The 20,738-nt window shown below is 51.9% G+C and overlaps 1 protein-coding gene across 1 annotated transcript; it reads right to left on the reverse strand.

The window, feature by feature from the left end:
- Positions 1–160: 160 nt before the first annotated feature.
- LOC118216648 (trinucleotide repeat-containing gene 6B protein-like) lies at positions 161–20,297 on the reverse strand. The gene is given in 22 exon segments (XM_035398017.1): positions 161–3,346; positions 3,532–3,665; positions 3,862–3,932; positions 4,945–5,160; positions 5,936–6,028; positions 6,177–6,320; positions 6,639–6,806; positions 7,129–7,269; positions 7,763–7,946; positions 8,575–8,673; positions 9,100–9,252; positions 9,573–9,692; positions 9,990–10,190; positions 10,267–10,341; positions 11,391–11,581; positions 11,734–11,895; positions 12,210–15,062; positions 15,202–15,482; positions 15,484–15,562; positions 16,346–16,367; positions 18,383–18,470; positions 19,993–20,297. Coding segments are annotated over 21 exon segments (6,015 nt in total). The 5' UTR covers positions 18,440–18,470; positions 19,993–20,297; the 3' UTR covers positions 161–2,775.
- Positions 20,298–20,738: the final 441 nt, after the last annotated feature.

A 20,738-nucleotide genomic window follows, 5' to 3' on the forward strand; every position in this document is an offset into this window, starting at 1 on the left:
ATAAAAGCGAGTAATGCTTGCTACAGACTGCTACAGAAGGTAAGTTAAATAAGCAGTTTAAACGCAGGCAGTTCGTCCATAATGTGCTTATTCGACCTCTGAAAGCAGGAAATGCAGAACAAAAGCAACAGAACACGATTAAATAAGCATGAACCACAAGTGAAAACAAACTGTTTATTTGGAATTTGTAAAGAGGATATTACGGTTGACCCTGAACCTCATCCCCAAAAATTTTCATATTGTTTACATTACATTTTACATATATACACACACTTAATTGTCAAAGTCTCCCAGCAAAAACAACAACAAAAAAAACTGATTCCAGTTGTAACCAGGTCATTGTACATCTAAACAACAGTAAACAAACCCGTGACAGGCAAACTTGCAAAAGAAATGTAACAAATTATCGAAACTGAACATTGTCAATGTGAATACCAAAGTCCTGCACTTCTGGTTTTTACTGTCGATGACCAGAGATGAGCAACATGCACCTCCTGCGTGAGATTCAGCTGCATTTTATTCTGGCCCCAATTCAATACCTCCCCGATTTCCAGCCCCTCCCTCTCTACTGCAGTGCTCTGCAGGCTCGGTTCAGTCAGAAAGGCTGTATCAGAAGGACTCCTTCAGGCGAGACCGCAGTGCTGTGTAGATATTCTGCCCTCAGAATGGTAGGGCTTTGGACTGGGGCTCGGTAAAGCAGTCCTGAATTAGTTGCCGGGGGGGCCAACAGGCCCCAAACACGCATCTGAGGTCCAAAGTCAGGGGGAGCCGGTAGCTGCCTAGGTCTGACATCACAGAACGAAGCGAGAGCCTGCCGACCAATCAAGCCCCGTGCTGAGCCCTACAGGAGAATGTTGGGCCTGCCACTGACGGCTGAGTCACGCCCCCAAAAATGTGAGAAGGCCACAACGTACATGTTTCAAACGCGATCCAGTTTAGCCTTCCCGCACAGGATTGAGGCCTGAAAGAACGAGAGAAGGGTAATGCTGAGGGCACTGCCAATGGCCTCGTCTTAAACCCTGGGGGGCAGGGGGCAGGGCACATGACCCCGCTTCTAGAATTAACCCCACATCAGTGGTTGTGAAGGACGACAGACATCAAACCTACAAAGACGGATACAAAGAATTCAACAGGATTTTTCTAACGGGGCACGTGCTGATGTTGCGTAGGTGTATTTTTCTAATGGGGTGTGTCTTGCGTAGGTGTGCGTCTGTGCAGGCAGTTATTAAAGCCCTTATTTTGTGCTTTTTAAACACAATTTAAACACAAGTAATCAAGTAACAACAAAGAAAAAAAAACATCTGCAACTTGAAGCGTATTCTAGGTCTAACGCAGCGCCTACAGGAAGAAGCGAGCACTGGTAAAGTGACAGCCATTTTGAACGAAACGTTACAGGATATTGCAGAAGCACGGTGTCCGAGACGGACGGCGGGAGTCTCTGTGAGCGCACAGAGAGCACCTGCAGCACACCCAGGGGCTCCCGGACTGCAGCGAGCAAACTCTCAGAACCGCAAGAACAGATCGTGTCGTGGCCCGAAGCAGCGCGTAAAACGCGACATAATCACAGGACAGAGAAACCAATACTTTCAACTTTATTACCTCCACCTCTCCTTCCTTTCCTTTGCAAAACCAGGAAACAAACATCCGAACAGGAGTGTTAAAGCCCGTCTTAATTTAAAACATTAAACAACAAAAATAAAAACATTGTAACTTTTTTTTTTTATCTCCTTTAGGTGTCTGTAAACACCTACCGTTCCAACTAGGTTTAATAAGATTTGGCATCTCTTTTCCGATGTGTGTCTTCAGCTGCTTGTCTTTAAAATATCTTGTTTATTATTGCATTCAGATGATAAAAAAGGCTGCTAAAAACATGACTTACAACAAGGACAAAAACATTAGTGCCAATGTTCCTGAATGAGCAGACTGCACATACTGCATACACTGAGCACACTCGAAATACATGAACACCTGCCCCATACTCACTCACTCACATCTCTAACTGAGACGGAAAGAAACTCGCACAAGCACGCAGTCTCGCTAAAACACATTCACACCTCTCTCATTCCCAAAAATTCTCTTACACGCTTTAACACTATGATGCATCATACCACTAAACAAAATCAAAATAAAATAATTATAGTCTTAATAACAAATAACAAGAGTGAACTTGATTGAGATACGAGACAAAAAAGAAAAATGAGGAGGTCAGCATTTGAGGAGAAGAATGAAGGATCTGCAATCCACTGTCCCAAAAATGGCAAAAACAAAAATACTATGACAGCTTGTCAACTCAAATATTAGAAATGTGTATGAGAGTCCGTTAATGATAGTTACTAGGATAATCATCCTATGCTGTGTGTCCAATAACAATGATGTAATATTACAGTGTCCATCTGATAGTGTGTGTGTGTGTACGTGCGGTGTGTGTGCGTGCGTGTGGTGTGTGGTGTGTATGTGTGTATTTGCATGCCTCCAGCCCAAGGATAAGGTTCATACAGTTAAATCTTTATGCATCACAATTGCTAAGATTCCTTCTATTCAAGTCTTGTAGTTGACGTCTTCATTTTGTGGGAAAGCCCTTGCCTGTCTCTGTGCAGGTCTCCATTTTATAAGATTATGAGGGTATGAAGGGGTTAGTTTTCCCTGTCAACCATGTTTGTGTGTTTGCGTGTGTGTGTGCATTAGTTTATGAATGTGTGTGCGGCTACTTGCTTGTATACTAGTGCGTGTCCGAGGGTGGATTTATGCACGTGTGTGTGTATACATGTGTGTCAGTCAGATTGAGTCAGCCCCTCCTCCCAGCAGGTCACCTGGCAACAGTGCAGCTGGGCTGCCCATTTGGTGTCTGTCCTCCATTTGTGGCGCTCCCCAGAGGCTGCTACTGGGGTAACCAGGGGTCACGCCCCCCCAGAGCCCCGACCTGCCAGGATCCACGCTCCCTGTCCCACCCCCCACTCCTCCCCCGGCCCCGTTGCTGCTCCATTGAGCGAAGATGCTCAGCCCGGGTCCTTGGGCAGAAGAGGCGTCTGGAGAGCTGCCTGTACCGTCCAAACTTTTCCAGCCTGAGCTGGAAGGCCCCACGCTTCCTATGCCAGCGGGTCCGGCGGTATTCCCCCCCGCCGCCGCGCTCCCTACAGCAGCGCGCTCCCGCTCACTCCCCGGGGTGCCCCCTCCACCGCCGGCACCCGCCGTCCCCGTCCCCGACGGGACCTGGCCAGCCCCGGGCCCCACGGTCCCACCTCCGCCGCTGCTGCTCCCGCCTCCCGCCTGGGAATGTGCAAAATAGCGACTGACCTCCTCCTCGCTCACAAACTCCGCCAGAATCGTGGTGTTTCCCAGAACGCACCTGGAACGCACAAAAAGACTTAATGTCAGACCGTCAGTAACTCTGATGTGAAACCCATCACAGGACACAGTGGTACAAACACAACCCTCCCCCATGTGAGCCCTCATTGGCCAGGGGCTGTCACTGCATTTGGTTGACAGAGCCTTTAAATGGCACATCATCGTGTCTGGCAGCAGTTCACCTACATGTGCAGGGCACTCTGCGCCTTGGCCGCTTCCTGCTGGGTGCTGTAGCGAATCAGAGCGCTCCCCTGGCCGAGGTGAAAGGTCAGCAGGGGGCCGTGCTGCATACAAATGGTGCGAAGCGTGGAGCCATCAATCTGTGGAGGGGAGGCAAGACGCATTTAACAAAATTATCCATCAGCCCTCAACTGTAGTGCGAGATAGTGTCTTGGTTGAGGCCTTTTTGGAGACTGGTTAAAAACCAAAGGGAGGTCTGAGGCCAGTGATGTGCATTACAGTGTTATTCCGCCTCTGACTAAAAAGTACGGGAACCCCCCTCCCCTGCTCCCGTACCTGTGGGGTGAGGTTACTCAGAACCAGCCAGCAACTCCCCCTCAGGGACGCAGCATCGCTCCACGCAGAACCTGCAGAGAGCACCCCGAAAATCACAACCCACACAAAACCCCTCAAACAGACCCACCAGCCCCAAAACTTACACAGACCCCTCAAACAGACCCACCAGCCCCAAAACCTACACAAACCCCTCAAACAGACCCACCAGCCCCAAAACCTACACAAACCCCTCAAACAGACCCACCAGCCCCAAAACCTACACAAACCCCTCAAAACAGACCCACCAGCCCCAAAAACTACACAGACCCCTCAAACAGACCCACCAGCCCAAAACATACAGAAACCCGCCAAACAGACCCACCAGCCCCAAAACCTACACAAACCCCTCAAACAGACCCACCAGCCCCAAAACCTACACAAACCCCTCAAAACAGACCCACCAGCCCCAAAACCTACACAAACCCCTCAAACAGACCCACCAGCCCAAAACATACAGAAACCCGCCAAACAGACCCAGCAGCCCCAAAACCTACACAGACCCCTCAAACAGACCCACCAGCCCCAAAACCTACACAAACCCCTCAAACAGACCCACCAGCCCCAAAACCTACACAGACCCCTCAAACAGACCCACCAGCCCCAACACCTACAGAAACCCCTCAAACAGACCCACAGCAGACCCACACCAATCAGCAGCAAGGCCTTGTAGTTTTTATGTGATAGAAAAAAACATACCACATGATCACATAGGAGCTGTACGACCTTGCTGCTGATTGGCTGTCTTATCAACACCCAACAGATATCAGTGATAAAAGTTTTTTGGGGTATAATTAAAGAAAAAAAAGGCGAAATGTCACCTTCCATCACATCCCGTGATGGAAGTTACACTTATTACGGTTAAAATTTATTATTATTATTTTTTAAAAAGTGATTCAATATATTGTGCAGCCCTAAACGATGCGAATAATGCACTGTAATAACACGAAGACATCACACATAATAATACAGCATTTACATGGTGCTGCCCAGGGCCTCCCTCGATGGAGCGCAACAGACAAGACTCCATTATTAACCAATCCTTACCTGACCCGTATCTTGTTTCCTGGCTGGCTCCAGACCCACCCCAATTTCTGGCCAATCTGGGGCCTCCACCCCCCCAAGGGGATTGAGAGGATTGTTTCTGATTGGTTAATCCAGGAGGTGGGCGTGGCATCTGGGAACTGTTGCGATTGGACTTCCACAGCTTGTTGTGTCCTATAGGGTCCGGAGGCCAGCTGGGTTTATAATCCGTATACTTTGCTAAAGAAAGAAAGACAGAAAGACAGACAGTGACAGAGTGTATCAGTGTTCACTTATATTTGAAACTAATGTTCTGAGAATCTAACATGTTATCTGAATGACCTTTATTGTCACCAGTGCAGAACACATTAAAGTGGAATGTTACCATCCATCACCTTGGTTCCCTTATCGCGCCCCCTTGCAGACACACAACTGGCAACACCTAAAAATCCCCTATATATTTAAGGGCAATGTAATAACTATGCAAATTTTGCAATAAATGTTCAACTGTAATCAAATGGCTGTTTTTTTTTTTTTTTTGGAATACAGTATTCAAATGTATTTTTGTGGACCAGTTACAGCTGAGGTTCTGTGTGAGTGAGTGTTGGGTTGTCATAAAGATCATAGAGTTGTGTGTGCTGCTGTGCTTATGGTTGCTGTGGAGACCTTACCTGAGTTGTGTGTGTTGCTGTGTGTATGGTTGCCATGGAGACATTATATTTATTTGGCAGATGCTTTTAGTCAAAGCGACATACAATAAGAGCATACCAGAACAAGATAGAAAGATACAAGTGATAAGAGCGACCATAGATTGGGAGTAGTAATAGTAAGTCCAGAGATGTGTCTTCAGACACATGATGGGCAATGACCAAGTAGTTCACAGAGAAATGAGAAGTTTGTTCCATCACTGCAGAGCTAGGGCGATCGGGACAAGCGAGAACCATTCACCCGGACGGCAGGGAGTGCAAGTCGCCCTGCTGCAGCAGAGCGGAGTGTAGGGCTGAAGAGACCGTACCTGAGTTGTGTGCGTTGCTGAGGGGGCTGTCTGAGGCACTGTAGGGCCAGGCTCCTGGTGAAGGCAGCAAGGTGTTGAGGGAGGGGTTAGAATCTGGAAGGGAAAGAGAGAGTGAGAGAGAGTGAGAGAGGGCTACGCAGTACGAATGCTACAAAGGTGCTTTCCTGTGCGCAGCCACGGGCGTGTACGCACATACAGAAGGGCGAGCATGTTTGCGCGTGCAGATACACGCGTTCAGTACCTGTGTTGTCTCGCAGTAACTGATGTTCCGTGTCGTTGAGGCTGGAAGCCCCAGATGAGCCCAGCGCGCTGCCCGGGGTCACGTAGGGGTCAGATTCAGGGTCTGCGCTCTGAATTCCCTTCCACGGTACACCAGGCTGGAACTCTGCCACCGCCACACCCACAAAGACCGATTAAACGAACATATGCACACACGCACACAAACACACAAAGAAAACATATTTAACGGCGCACACACACACACACACACACACACACACACACACAGAGTCATTCTATTATGCCCAGCCGCTTACTGTAGCGATTATGTTTTCAGTAACAGCAAACAGGTGTGTGTCAGGAAAAGGATGCCATGTTTTGTATCTAAAACGTGTGAAAATCTCTGCTTTTCCCCACAATGGGATTCTCACATCAGTGTGGACTGAAAGGGCAGCGGGGGGGGGGGGGGGGGGGGGGCTGTTACCTGGAGGCCAGCTAGAGGTGCCCATCTTGGCCCCCATCTTGCTTCCAGGAGTTCGGTGCCAGTTATCAGAGGGGCCCTGAGGGGGCATCCCCAAGCCTTCGCCCCCCAACAGCTCATACTGGGAGTAGGGGGAGCCACCCCCCATTTTCACAGGGGTAGAGATGGGACCTGAGCAGTGAGAGAGACAGAACATACAAACACCATCACACAGTGATGGTGAGTTGTCCCAGACTCTTCATCTGACATGGAAACAGAAACCTGGGGTCATTTGCTACTGTTCTACACGTGTCCGTTAGTTGCGGCAGGAAATAGACCAGTTAATACATGTCAAACAAAAGTTTTGGTCCCGAAATTCAAATTAGTTACGCCATATAGAACTTCTAAAAAACTGAACACGAGAACACTCCAAGAGAACATTCTAAATGAACACTGAATGTTCCAAGAGAGCCGTCCAAGTAAGCAGTAATTGTGTTATACAGGCGTGTCTCACCGTTCTTGTGCAGGGTGGAGTCAGGAGGTGACGGAGCAGGAGAGCGGCCCTCCATCATCCACTTGAAGCGGGACTGCTGCCCCCCACTGTCCTTCATGCCCCCCAGCTCCAGTCCCGACAGGTTCACCCCCGAGGGAAACCCTGAGAACAGCACAGAGCATGCCACTGATCAGCATTAAGACACAATGAACAGCTCTGTGCCACTGATCAGCATTAAGACTCAATGAACAGCTCTGTGCCACTGATCAGCATTAAGACTCAATGAACAGCTCTGTACCACTGATCAGCATTATGACACAGCGAACAGCTCTGTACCACTGATCAGCATTACGACACAGCGAACAGCTCTGTACCACTGATCAGCATTAACACAATGAACACGTTTGTATCCCTGATCACACAGTGAACAGGTCCATGCCATTGACGGTCTGGTCCTACAAGTGTACTGGACATCTCAAAACTGAAAGGCCTTTTACTTTTAACTGAAAAGAAAACCCCGAAGAGAAGACAACGTCATTGCTCAGTATAACAGCATCTGCAAGATGACTGCATTGCCATGTGATGTCAGGCAAGGCCCTGAACAGCCGAAACAGGCTTCTGATAACCTGGCGCACCAGAGAGGGCAGGGGCTCACCAGAGTACCCTCCCTGGGTTTTAGGGTGCAGATCAGCCAGGGAGCCGCCCATGCCCGGGTGAGGCAGGGGGTCTGCCATTGGCTGTTTGGGAGCGCCTCCACCCAGGTGAGATGGGGACAGTTTGGAGCCCACGCCCTGCTGCTGTCTCTGCTGCTGCTGAAGGATTGCCATGACTCTGGCCAGCTGGGAGAGGAGGGAGGGGGGGGAGGGACAGGGAGAGAGAGTTGCGGCAAAAAATAAACAATAAGTTATGTTATCCCACCCAAATGATTTGCCTCTGAATTTCTATGCAGTTAAGCCAAACAGAAAAATGTACAGTTAAGCTTTTTAAAAAAATGAGAAGAGAACACTAAATGAACAATGAACATTCCAAGAGAATATTCCACAGCACATTCTAACAGTATTTATGTTATACATGTGAGAGAGAGAGAGAGAGAGAGAGAGAGAGAGAGAGAGAGAGAGAGAGAGAGAGAGAGAGAGAGAGAGAGGACACAGAGAAAGAGGGAGGGAGAAGATAGAGAAAGACAAATGGAGAGAAATTCTGGTGACAGGTGACCAGCAGTACTGAAATTAATTAAAAACAACGGGCAAAAAATATCACATTATACCACACAGTGAGCAGGTCATTAAAGCAGGTCGTTAAAGGGTTAACATATGACACAAAGGCCAACACCCTGATATTTACATACTGTCCAACACCCTGATATTCACATACTGTCCAACACCCTGATATTCACATACTGTCCAACACCCTGACAATTACAGGCTCGGCGCTAGCATGACGGAGGGGTTTTATTTTAAGTGCAGGTACCTGCTGTGGGTCGGGGGGCTGGCGCAGGTTCTGAGGGAACTTCCTCTGATTCTGCAGGAGGTGCTGCTGCTGCTGCTGCTGCAGGAGGAGCTGGCAGGCCTGGGGGAGCACAGAGGGAGGGAGGGAGGGAGCATCGCTCACTCAGTGCACATTTACCAGCCCACAGAGCTTCCAGCAGCACGTGAGAGAGTGACACGGATTTAACTCTCCATCACAAAGAGAAAAGCGCGTCAGCATCGAGTCCCGAGAGTGAAGGAAACCGATGAGAACCCAACACACACCTGAGGGGAAAAGCTGCAGGTGTGTTTGGAGATGTGAGTGAGTGCGTTTATGTGTGTGTGTGTGTGTGTCTGTTTGAGTGCATGGGTGTGTGCGCGCGTGTGTATACGTACGTGTGTGTGTGTGTGTGTGTGTGTCTGTTTGAGTGCATGGGTGTGTGCGCGCGTGTGTATACGTACGTGTGTGTGTGTGTGTGTGTATGTGTGCCTGCGTGTGCTGTTTGCAGGGGCAGTGCAGTGTGTTTACCAGGTGGAACTGCTGTACGTGGGGGTAGATGTTGCTCAGCATGGCGATGTGCTGGGGGGAGAGCTGGGGCGGAAAGACTCCTCCCCCCACCCCTGCAACTCCGCCCACATTACTGCTGGGAGGGGCCATCTGCTTCAGCACGGAGCCCGGCACCTGCCACACACACACAAACACGAGCGTTTACATATACAAATATGCACACAGATAGACACACCTCAGACTGACAATAGAGATCATCTATGATTTCAGAGAAAGACGTCTTTACTGCACAGACTGGTCACCTTGAAAGCAACTCCTGAGCCAGTAATATTTGTAAGAGATGCAGCGGTTGGTAAAAATCTTACCATTTCATGGATCAGTTCACATATAATGACGATATTCTGGGCCACCATAATATTCCAAATGCCAACTATTACTGAAGACAAAATGTTGTCGCAGCCTGGCAACAGTTCAGGGGAAACACTGCAATGTACCTGAGGCGACAGGAACTGATGAGGCACTTGTGCTCGTATCCCTGGGGAGGGGTTTATGGAGGGCACCCCCCGAGACTGAGCCATCCCAGCGCCGCCACCAAACGCACTGTGCCCACCCGTCTGACGGAGAAAGCAAGGAGAGGGGCTTCAGTGACAGGTACAAGAGCGCAGACACCGAGGGCAGGGAGGAGGAAGAGACAGAGAATGACGGACGAAGGGGAAGAACGAGTGCAAAGCACACGAGCAGTGAAGTCTCAAAGCAGCCAGGAGCGGGCAAAAGAAACGACACGGCTCCAAGGAGCCAGAGAGGCACGTGTCCATTAGAATGAGCCAATGGGAGGGGAGGACACAGACAGAACTGTGGACAGAGGCCGTGCTGCGGTCTTGCGTGCCCAGGTGTGAACGTGTTCTCGGTACCTTGTCGTAGTAAGACCCAGGCTCGCCGGGGCCCGTGTCTTTGGCCCCGTGCGGGCGGAACACGGCCCCTCCTCCCCTCCCTCCTTTGCGCATCTCTCCGTTGTAGTCGTTCAGGCTCATCCCCCTCTTCTCTCCTTCCTGCTTCTTGTCCTGGGTCAGGCCCGGGGCCAGATCCAGGGGCCGGCTGCCGGGCTCCTCTCCCTGGGGACAGCAGCGGACACCGTTACCGCCATTGACGCGGCTACGCGGCAATCGGGTCTGCACGGGCGGGGCTTACCAGGAGACCCATGTTGGAGAACTGTCTGGTCACGGGGTTCATCCAGGAGTCCCCCCCACCGCCTTTCAGGGCACCCTGGCACACAATCGGACAAAATCATTAGCCTGTCTCCAAGAGAGGCAACCTAATCTGTCTGAAGTCTAAACCAAGGGAAAGAGTTAGGGTGTAAAGCGTGGATACTGGGCCTCCAATCTGAATCTGGGCCTGGTTTTCTTTTCTCCCAGGCAATTAACTGAACAATTGGGGCTACTGATTGGCCAGACTGTCTTCACACCTGACTCCCAGGTCAAATCAGCAGTTCTCTGTGATTTTCGTAACTGGGTTATAAGGCATTAAATTAACTTCAAGTACCTCCACAGTAGACAATTACGTCGCGCCTCCAGAGATTGTACATAAAACCCAATTATAGTTTTAAAAAAATTATGTGTAAATTAATTTTTTGGTATGAAACCATTTCCTGTGAAACATGCAACCCGAGATGGGGGAAAGAAGAACAGGCATGATATCAATACAGACATACATGTTTATAGTTGTGGATAAATGCTATAAAACTATTGTGTTCATTTGTACAGCCTCTGGAAACACAACGTTGCTGTACAAGCTGCTTTGGAGTTACTCGAGTGTGTCTTGGTTTAGACCACACACCCTAAATGCACACACAAGCTGTCTTGGCCAATGCAGAAAAACTGAAATAATATCTAAACCCCCAGAAAGCAAAGTCAATCCCCCTGCCCAGTCCGCCCCCATCCCCAGCCCACCCCCATCCCACCCCCATTCCCAGCCCACCCCCATCCCACCCCCATTCCCAGCCCACCCTCATTCCCAGCCCACCCTCATCCCCATCCCACCCCCATTCCCAGCCCACCCCCATGCCCAGCCCACCCCAGCCCACCCCCATTCCCAGTCCACCCCCATCCCACCCCCATGCCCAGCCAACCCCCATTCCCAGCCCACCCTCATCCCCAGCCCACCCCCATTCCCAGCCCACCCTCATCCCCATCCCAGCCCCATCCCCAGCCCCAGCCCAGCCCCATTCCCAGTCCACCCCCATCCCAGCCCCATTCCCAGCCCACCCCCATGCCCAGCCCACCCTCATCCCCAGCCCAGCCCCATTACCAGCCTACCTTGCTGGAGCTCTTCTTCCCGCTCGGGCCCCAGCTGCCGGAGTTGTAGGAGGAGCCGCTGCCCTGGGACCCAGCGCTGTTCCACACGCCGCCTCCGTCCTCCTCCTCCTCCCAGCTGGAATGGCGGGAGGCACTGACGGACCCGCCCGCCTCTGCCCCCTCGCCCCAGCCCTCTTGCATAGACTTCGAACCTGCGGGGAAATGGGGAGGGGCCGATTGAGGAGTGAGAGAGAGCATAAGAGTGCGCAAGGGCTGCACAAGGAGCTCCAGAAAGGATCACTGTGCACAAACACGCACACAAGCTCACTGACTCACGTGCACTCACTCACGTGCACTCACTTACCAGACTTGACTGGATTGGGGGACGGGTTTCCCCAGCCAGAGGTCTTCCCAGAATCCTCCAAGTCACCCCAGCCGGTGGACGAGTCCACCTTCCCCCAGGCGGCAGTGCCGCTATCCGTACCTTGGCCAGAGGGGGCGATACTGCCTCCCCACAATGCAGGAGCTAACAAACAGTCGAGAAAGAAAAGAATGAATAATATTGGTGACGATTCTTTTTTAAAAGGTACCATGGCTCGCTGCATAAACCCCAAGGAAGAAGGTTGGGACGGATCTTGTTATGCGATTGGAGAGCACAAGTTTTTGGCTAAACACAAAATCGCTTAGGACTACCTTCAAAAATTAATACCTTTCCAGACGGTTTCAAAATTTTGTTTCATCATATATTTTGATAGCCAGTAGGTTTCAATGGATTGGAGTGGAACGCATTTCATTTTCTATTGATCCCGTCAGCAAATAAAATCTGTCAAAGGTCCTTACCCTTGCTAGACTGTGCGGGGTTCCCAGCAGCAGCAGGCGGGTGTGCGGCCCTGCTTGCCGGTGGCTGCTGCTGGGCGTGGCCCTGGGGCTGATGGGTGGCGCCATGGGGATGATGGGCGGGGCCCTGAGGCTGATGGGCGGGGCCCTGGGGCTGATGGGCGGGGCCCTGGGGCTGCAGCGCAGTGCCACCGTTCTTGTCCCACAGGTTGACGCTCTTGCCGTTGTAGACGTTGGGGTCGCCCCAGGCGGAGGTGCCGTCGTCGATCTCCATCTTGCGGCTGATGGAGTGGGGCGATGGCTCCTCCCACCCGCTGGCCTCCGGCCCCTCGCCAGAGCCGCTGGCCGTTTGGGGGACAGGGCCCGAGGTCCAGCCCCAACTTTGGTTCTGCTTCTGGGAGGGGGGCCCCCCTGATCTACCCCAGCCGCCCTGCAGGGCCCCTGGGTCCAGAGGCTGCGATTGCTGCGCCGGTGGCTGAACCGGGCCCTTCGGCGGCCCCCCCTGGCTGTTTGGTATCTGCGATGGGTGTGCTTTCCCCCCCCACCCCTGATGAGGCTTACCACCCATGTCCCCTCCCGCTCCACCTCCCCAACCTCTCTTTGGCCCTCCTTCGTCCCAATTCCCCCAAGATCCCGTTTCCGAACCCCCCCCAGCACCCCCACCCTTCCCATCACCCCAACCCCCACTGGCTGGTTTGGGCTCTGGCTCCCCCCAGTCTCCACCCCCACCCTGCCCCCAGCCCCCTCCTTCTCTTCCCACTTCCTTCCACCCTGCTGTCCCTTTTGGCTCCTGGCTACCCCCCCAACCACCGCCGCCGCCGCCGCCGCCGCCACCACCGCCACCGCCTCCGCCAGCGGGGGTACCCTGCTGCCCAAATTCCCCCCACTCCCCCCTGCGCTCTCTCCACTCCGGACCCTCGCCGCCGCCCCACCCTTTCCCCTGTCCTTCCACCGGGCCCGTCCCGCCCCAGCCCCCGCCCCCCTTCCCAGGGCCACCGCCCACACAGCCCCCGGAGGCGGGCGAAGCGGCATGCGTACCGCTGGGATTCCGCGCGTGGGGAGCGCCGGGCGGCGGGCCCCGGGTCAACAGCGAGCCGTTAGCCCCGCCCTCCCAGCCCTCTGCTGAGAGCGCGGCGGCGGGCGTGGGGCCGGGGCCGGGGCCCGAGGGCCCGGGAGGCGGAGCGGGTGGCACAGGCGGATCAGTAGTCGCTGAACTGGCGTTGGCGGGGTAAGCATGAGCAGGATTAGTAGTATTATTCGCCGAGAAGGCCGAGGGGCCTTTGCCCCCCTTCAGGTCCCAGGCCACATTCTGCCGGATCTGGGTCTGGCCCCAGCCGGTGTTGGACAGGACGCGTGGGTCCAGGTCGGACCGGCTGAGCAAGTTCTGTAAGGCCACTTCAGTGCTGGGGGGAGGGGCGGCGAGGCGGTGCCGCTGATTGGCGGGGCCGTTCCCGGCTCTGGAGCGCCCCCCACCGCTGGAGGAGGAAGTGCCCCCCGCACCGTGCCCCTGGCCGCCCCACTCCCCGGCCTCCCCGGCCTCCCCCGCACCCCCCTCCCCGACACCCTTCTGATTGTCCCAAGCTCTGGCGGTGGTTGGGGGCAGGGGGGAGGAGGTGGAGGGGGGCTTGCCCACGCTGCCCCCACTGCAGCTGCTGCTCTTGCTGCTGCCGCTTCCTCCAGCCGGATCGCAAGGCCCCGCCGTGACCGCCACCCCTCCCGAACTGCCCCATTCCCCGACCAACAGGTCCTCCCCGCTCCACTCTCCCTGAGATGCCCTGGGGGTCTTACAGCTGCCCCCATTTCCTGCCCCCCAACTTTTCCCCCCTTCGGACCCCGAGCTCCCTCTGTCCGAGCCACTGCGACCCCAGGAGTTCCCCCCCTCTCCCGGGACGTCGCCCCCTCCCTCTCCGTGCTCCCAGCCGTCGGTCCTGGAGGCGGCAGTTTTGCAGGAGAAGGCCGGGTCTCTCCACGAAGAGGAGGACAGAGAGGGCGGGGCGTCCCCTGCTCCCGCAGTCCCGCTGTCCCCGTCCTCTACGCATTTTTTTGGTCCTGCTCCCTGCTCGGGCCCCACGCCCCCCCACTCCCCGTCCCCGGCCTCTGCTTCGCTAAGTCGGTTCTGATGATTGGCTGGGTCCGCGGAAGGTGGGGCGTGGCCGAGGGCGGGGTTGGCCGACAGGGAGGGTGGAGGTGGGAGGGAAGAGGGAAGGTCCACGGGCACCCCCGTCCCCGCCCCCGTCGTCTCGTCCTGCACCAGGGCTGGCCAAGCAGAGGGGTTGGCGTTGGGGTTGAAGTTGGCACCAGGAGTCCCACCGCTGACGCCAATGGCGTCGTCTGCAGTCCCAGGGAAAGAGGAGGCTTTGGATTTCGAGGGCGCGACCCCTGCCGCTGTCGCCGCCGCACCTCCTCCGATACCCGTCTGCGAGGAGGACCCCCACGCGACGCCGCCGGACAGGGTACATTCATCTGGCGAGCAGGAGGAGGAGGAGGAGGAAGGCGGGGAGGGGCTGTCGGAGTTCCCAGCATTCCCTGCCCCTGACGCTTTCTGCTGGAGCTGTCTGTCCATCCATGAGGCACTGCTGTTTTGGGCATCGCCCGTCTCCGTCCCCCCGGCGCCTCCCCTGTCTCCGCCCCCGGCCCCCACGGCGATGCTGGGCCACTCCTCCAAGTCGGATCCGTCCACTATCACCTTCTCCCAGCCCTGAGAGGGGGGCTGGCTGCCAGAGCCCGCCCCCCACGTGGAATTTGCATAATTTGAAGAAGAAGAAGCAGCGACTGATGATGACGAAGATGAAGAGGACGAGGAGGAGGACTGGGGAAGTGAGGAAGCAGCTGAACCCTGAGACCCAGGACTGGAATCTGAAATGGATTAACGTACAAGACATTTATCACCACGTTAGAGAAATGCAATGATGTCTATACAACCTGCGGCTAGCATCTGTTATTTCCTGTATCCTACACAAGAGTTTTCCCCTGATTTATTAGCTTCTGCGCTCACCCGAGGCTCCAGCTGCGACTGCATCGGAGGCGTCTCCCTGCGACAGAGGGGGGGCTCCCCCGCCGGTGCCCCCCCCCAGCAGCATGCAGGACAGCGGCGGCTGGCCCCTCTTCAGTAGCACTTTGTGGTCCTGCTGGCAGCGGAATCGCGGGGGCACTTCGCGGGGCATGTAACGCTGGGCAGCAGGGGCGCCGGAGGGGGGCTGTCCGTTGGGCACCGCCTGGCGCTTGGCATTGTTCCCGCCCTGGGGGGTGGTACCGGTGGTGGCGGGGGACGGGGGGGGGAGGGGGGCCAGGGCTGGGGGACGTAGAGCTGGGGGTGGCTGGAGACGGGGCGGACGTTGGCTTGGTCAAATCTGGCACTGGGAAGAGACGGAAGTTAGACTTAATAGAACACTGGAAAACAGACTGAGCAGACTATGATGCATTAAAACAAACAGACACAACAAGGAAGGTTTCAGCAGCACAACTGTGCACAGACATCAGATTCTGAGCCACAGAAACACAAACCCAAAAACAGAGAAAGGTGATGAGATGAGAAAGGTGATGACATGGACCGTTTCACTCTTTTCCCTCCATTCTCATAGTGAACTAATCCAGATGTTGACTTGGAAGACAAGGAAGGTGCAACAATTATGCAGATTTAAATTAACTGCCTTTTGCAAGATCCAGGAGAAAGGACAAAGCGATCCAGACATGCTTCCATGTACCAGTGTTTAAATACACTCAGGAAGGCGCCAAATTTCAACCACTCAGCTGGAGGGTCCCGTAGTACATGGTGGCTCACTTAGTGTTTAGGAACCACTTTTCCAGGGCAATGCATAATTAAAATATTGAATTTTAATAGGCCAAAGCTGGCGTGAGCAACAAATAAACCATAATTATTAATAAAACAGGGAAGCTTCTAAAGCATTCATTTTAGCAGGTGATTGTCTGAAAAAACTGGTAAGAAGGTGAATGTGAGGTTAAGCACACCGAATGAAAGAAAGGCTGGGACGTGCACGGTTCTGTGTCACAGAAAGACAGGACAAACTGGTCAGGGACAGGGGAGGGCGAGCTGCAGACGGACGGGACACATGGACCACGTGAGAAAAACAGAAGAGTCAATGCAACAGAATGAGCTGGGCACAAAAGAAACGGCTTACCTTTGTTTTTATGTTCAGTAATCTGCAAAGAGACAGGAGACAGAGTTACAGCCTGCGATGAGCACCGCCCTAACTAACGTTTAAAGCAGGGCTTCGCCAGCACACAGACCAGTACTCCAGGACCGGAGCGGAGCGCCCCTGGTTTAAAGCAAGGGCTGAAGGTAAAATGACACGCGTCAGTGCATGAACACATTTAAGGAACGTCTGCTAGCTCAAGCTTGAGCTCCACAGACGACCAGTGAATTTCAGTCAACACACTGGGACCCTGACCAAAGAGGACACACTCAAGAGACTTCAGATGTCAGCTGAAAAGGAAATGGTGTTAAAAAAAAAAAAAAAACCTTCAAACCACACTGTATTTCCTGTATCCATGGAAACAGTCTTTCATTTGAAGTAGCTGAACTCAGCGCCTCAAGCACCGTTTCTGTGGCGGTGCGAGTGAATAAAACTTGTTTTAATCGCACGTGCGAACGTCTCCTTGTTCAGTTTCAAAGCGTCACTATAAGGACTGCAGACAATATTATTCCACACACTGATGCATACGTGTCCACACAGCAAACCAAACTAATGTTGTACAATGTCAAGCCATAACTGAAAAAAAAAGACAAAATTACTGACATTTCAGACCGTTAACAGAAACTGCTGACAATTAACAGTACATCTTTTATATTCAGTCTCTTCACAAAAGTAAAAACTAAGACTGACTTTATTTTTTAAAAATAAAGTCAGTCTTCCTGACTACTGACCACAGTCCAAGACTACAATTTAAAAACATCCAACTACACTAGCAGCAACAGGAGACCTGTGCCCTATTGTCCCCGCCCAGACAATGAAAATACAGGTGTGGAGGCGTGGTTCCACTAGTGACCATATATTATACATGGCACTTAGGTACCTGTACAACCAAAACCTGTACAGTCCAAACCCTGCCTCCAGCATAACTACGGTAACAGGAAAGCTCCGGAATTCAAGAGAACCAAATAAACGGCAGACCCACCTGTGCCCGGACAGGTTGGTACAATGAGCAACCCCAGACTCAAAAATGCAGCATGCGTACGCAAGTGTGCTGACAGTGTGTCCAAAACGTTGAAGTGCTTCCCAAATTAAAAATCACTGAGGACAAGCGATGGGGGGGGGGGGGGGCTCCTCCCGCTAGAGCGCAAGGTTTCAGTGTAGCGATGCGCCCCAAGGCCCTGTACCGAACCCTGCGACCGTTCCCGTGCGAACTGCCTGCCACCCCACTAGTGAAGCGCATAACAGGCTATGGCGGCACCGGACAGAGAGGGTTACTGCAGGGGGGACTTCCTTGGGCTCCGGCGGGCTACCAAAACCTGAGAGACACTGACCAAAAAGGGTTCGGGTTTCCTAAAATGATCCTGGATAACTTGTCAGAGAAAAAGTCTCCATTGCCCTCCTGTGTCTCTCTGCAGTTATTTCCTGGAAAATACTGCATGGTGTGGTGTTCAGTCGCATGACAATGCTTCTAGTGTGGACATCAAGTCACAACAACAAACACTCATTACACTCTACTTAATGCACATGTCCTGTTGTATTCCGACAGTATATTTTGCTTATTTTTTTTATATGCCTATATTATCATATTTTTCCAAGTTTGGAATGTCAAATTATTTCCAAAGACCAACATCACTGCAGCATCCAAATTCACCCAGAGACAGCTCAGACCAGCACGCATCTCTCTACTCTACCAGCATCCACTTAGTTTCTTCCCTGCAGTCGACCGGCCGACCTGCGCAGTCACTGCACTTGCAGATCAGGAGTCCAAGCAACCGAAGGAGCTCAACCCTGCCAACCGAAACCCTCCTTCCCTGTGTCACACCACCGATTACGCACCCCCCATGCAGGACTGCCACCCACTTCCACAACCGGCACTCGTGGAAGCCAATACACTGAGAGTTGGTGGATTTTTCCAGGGGAAGCCAGCAGTCATCCTGCCCAGCCCAGGACCAGTCGAACATTTACCTGCCCCAGAGGAGAGCACCTTACACGTACTTTAATGTACAAATCAATATCCTGTACCTTCTGAGAAGCTTCTTTTTTTCTTTTCTCTTCTTTCTTTCTTTTCTTGTCTTCCATGAACTGCTGTTCCCTTTCCTGACACTCCTCTCTAACCAATGAGATGGAGAAAAGGGGAAAGTCAACAACAAACCTTCAGTAACACAATGAAAGAATGTAAAGCCACCATACACACTTTAACGAAAGCTAAATTCAGATGGATGTGGCGAGAAGACCCCTGCATGTGAAATGGTGATGTTTACAGCACTCCAAACAATTGACATTACTCTTAGAGCTTCAGTCATTTCATAAGTACAGCAAGTTAGACATGCTGGCATATAGTATGGAGGACTAGCTTCAATGCCACTGACAGTCGACAAGATTCCTAATACACCGAATGTACTATGAAAATGACAGGCTAGCAGGAAAAGCTTGGTCGATAACTAAAATTCCACCAAGTCAACCCCCTCCGAGCAAACCTTAGCACTACTAGCACTAGTATTAGTGACCACAAGCAAACCCTAATTATTGTTGCTGGCTGACAACTGGACATAGAAGGCAAGACAATACCTGAATAGATGATTTAGATTCGCAAAATCTAAGAACGCAAAACTAACTTGATGGCTAGCAGCTGTCAACTTGCTTGAAAGCCAGCTATCAGTAACTCTCTGGCCACAACATCCAGCTGTTCATGCATTCAACCACAATGATGGGCCAGCTAATCTAACAGCACATGTAAACAACATTTTACGTTAGCGACAGCTAACTGACCCTCTAGTACTGAGCCGATAAAAAAGTTAACAAGCTAGCTAGTTAACTAGAGGACATACGCACATGCCAAAATACATGCGCTATCTGAACTTGAATATGTACCTTGCTATATTATACTGAAGTCAGTGGTTAGCTTATTGTAATGCGTTTAAATGTAGCAAACCAGTCAAGTTTTCTGCCCCCGGATCGCCCGGGCCCACCCCGCGAACAGGCCCGATGCAAGCCTGGCAGTCCACGGCAGACTTTGGGAACGTAGCAGCGGGGTCGACATGAGACCGTCATCGTGTTGCTTATTCGAGCACCTCGATGAATACGTACCGCTATCGCGTTGCATCCTGTGCAGCTCATATTTAGAGAGTCACATGCACACAATTCACAGACAGCGAAGGCACTGCTTACTAACTTCAAAAAGCAGGATTGCAAAGCCTATACTGCCTGCCAGGAGATTAGCTACGAGGACGTTAGCCCAGAAGCTAGCCAACTAACAAGACTGCACAACATTCAATGCAAATGTAGCCAGCTTTAATTTTAGCCATCAAACTAAGACCCGTGTTATAATCTATATATGCGACAAACAAATTGAGGATACAGCGTGAACAACTGCGTGGCGAACCTGCTTACCATCAGTAAATAACGTCGTTTATTTCCCACCTTATTAGCCAGTCAGCTACTAGCAGCAGGCTAGAATATGGATACTGCTAGCGTTAGCTATAGCTGCGCAGACCGCTGTTCTAGCGCTCAGCTCATTTTATGCGCTGCATTAAAATAAACCATTAAAGCGACACTATTCTTTCTATATAACTAAACAGGACAACTGACAACAGTTCCAACAACAACTGCTCACTAGTACATCAGATACTCACCTCAGGAATTACATATGAAATAAAGTGCTTCAGTGCGAAATTCCAGTTTATGGAGGCATTCGAAGCGCAACAATGTGCGATACAATACGAACATGAAGCGAGTAGCAAGCTAACTGCACAAGGGACAATAATGTCCTTTTCCAACACTCAGCCGATTATGTGCATGCAGCACGATGCGAACTAACGAGCTAAATACGCTCAATATCTTCGGTTTCTAAAGCGCTGTAGAGTCAGTTGGTTGACGGGCGACCATTTTGCTTCTCGGTGTGTTGTGTGTCTGGAGAGGGGGGGGGTATGAGAGATTTTCTTTACCCCAGCAGCGAGCTAATGACTAAAGTACTACACTGACTCAGTGCGGTCATATGGCCATATTTGGTTTAGTTCCACCCCTAATAAGACCACTTAAACACACACACACACGATGTAGGATCACACATCAACATGGTGGCATATCATCGGACAGTTTTCCTGAAAGCGATTTTTGCCTGGTCTCAGTAGAAACGTAGGTAGTTTTAGTTCGGAGATATAAGTCAAATTGTCAAAAACCTCGCACGGTTTTCAGACGACAGGAAAACATTCTGAGTCTTGCGGGATCCTCAGAAAAAAATAAAACATGTTTCCCTTTTAGTAAAGTTTTTTTTTTCCATATTACGTACATTGAATGCATGGCATGTTTTATGCTAAGATTCATAATAGGATGAGATCACGAATAAGTATATTTTGTGCAATGTTTGATAAATATCCAC

Source organism: Anguilla anguilla, chromosome 17 (assembly GCF_013347855.1).
Source record: "Anguilla anguilla isolate fAngAng1 chromosome 17, fAngAng1.pri, whole genome shotgun sequence".
NCBI classification, from domain to species: Eukaryota; Metazoa; Chordata; class Actinopteri; order Anguilliformes; family Anguillidae; genus Anguilla; species Anguilla anguilla.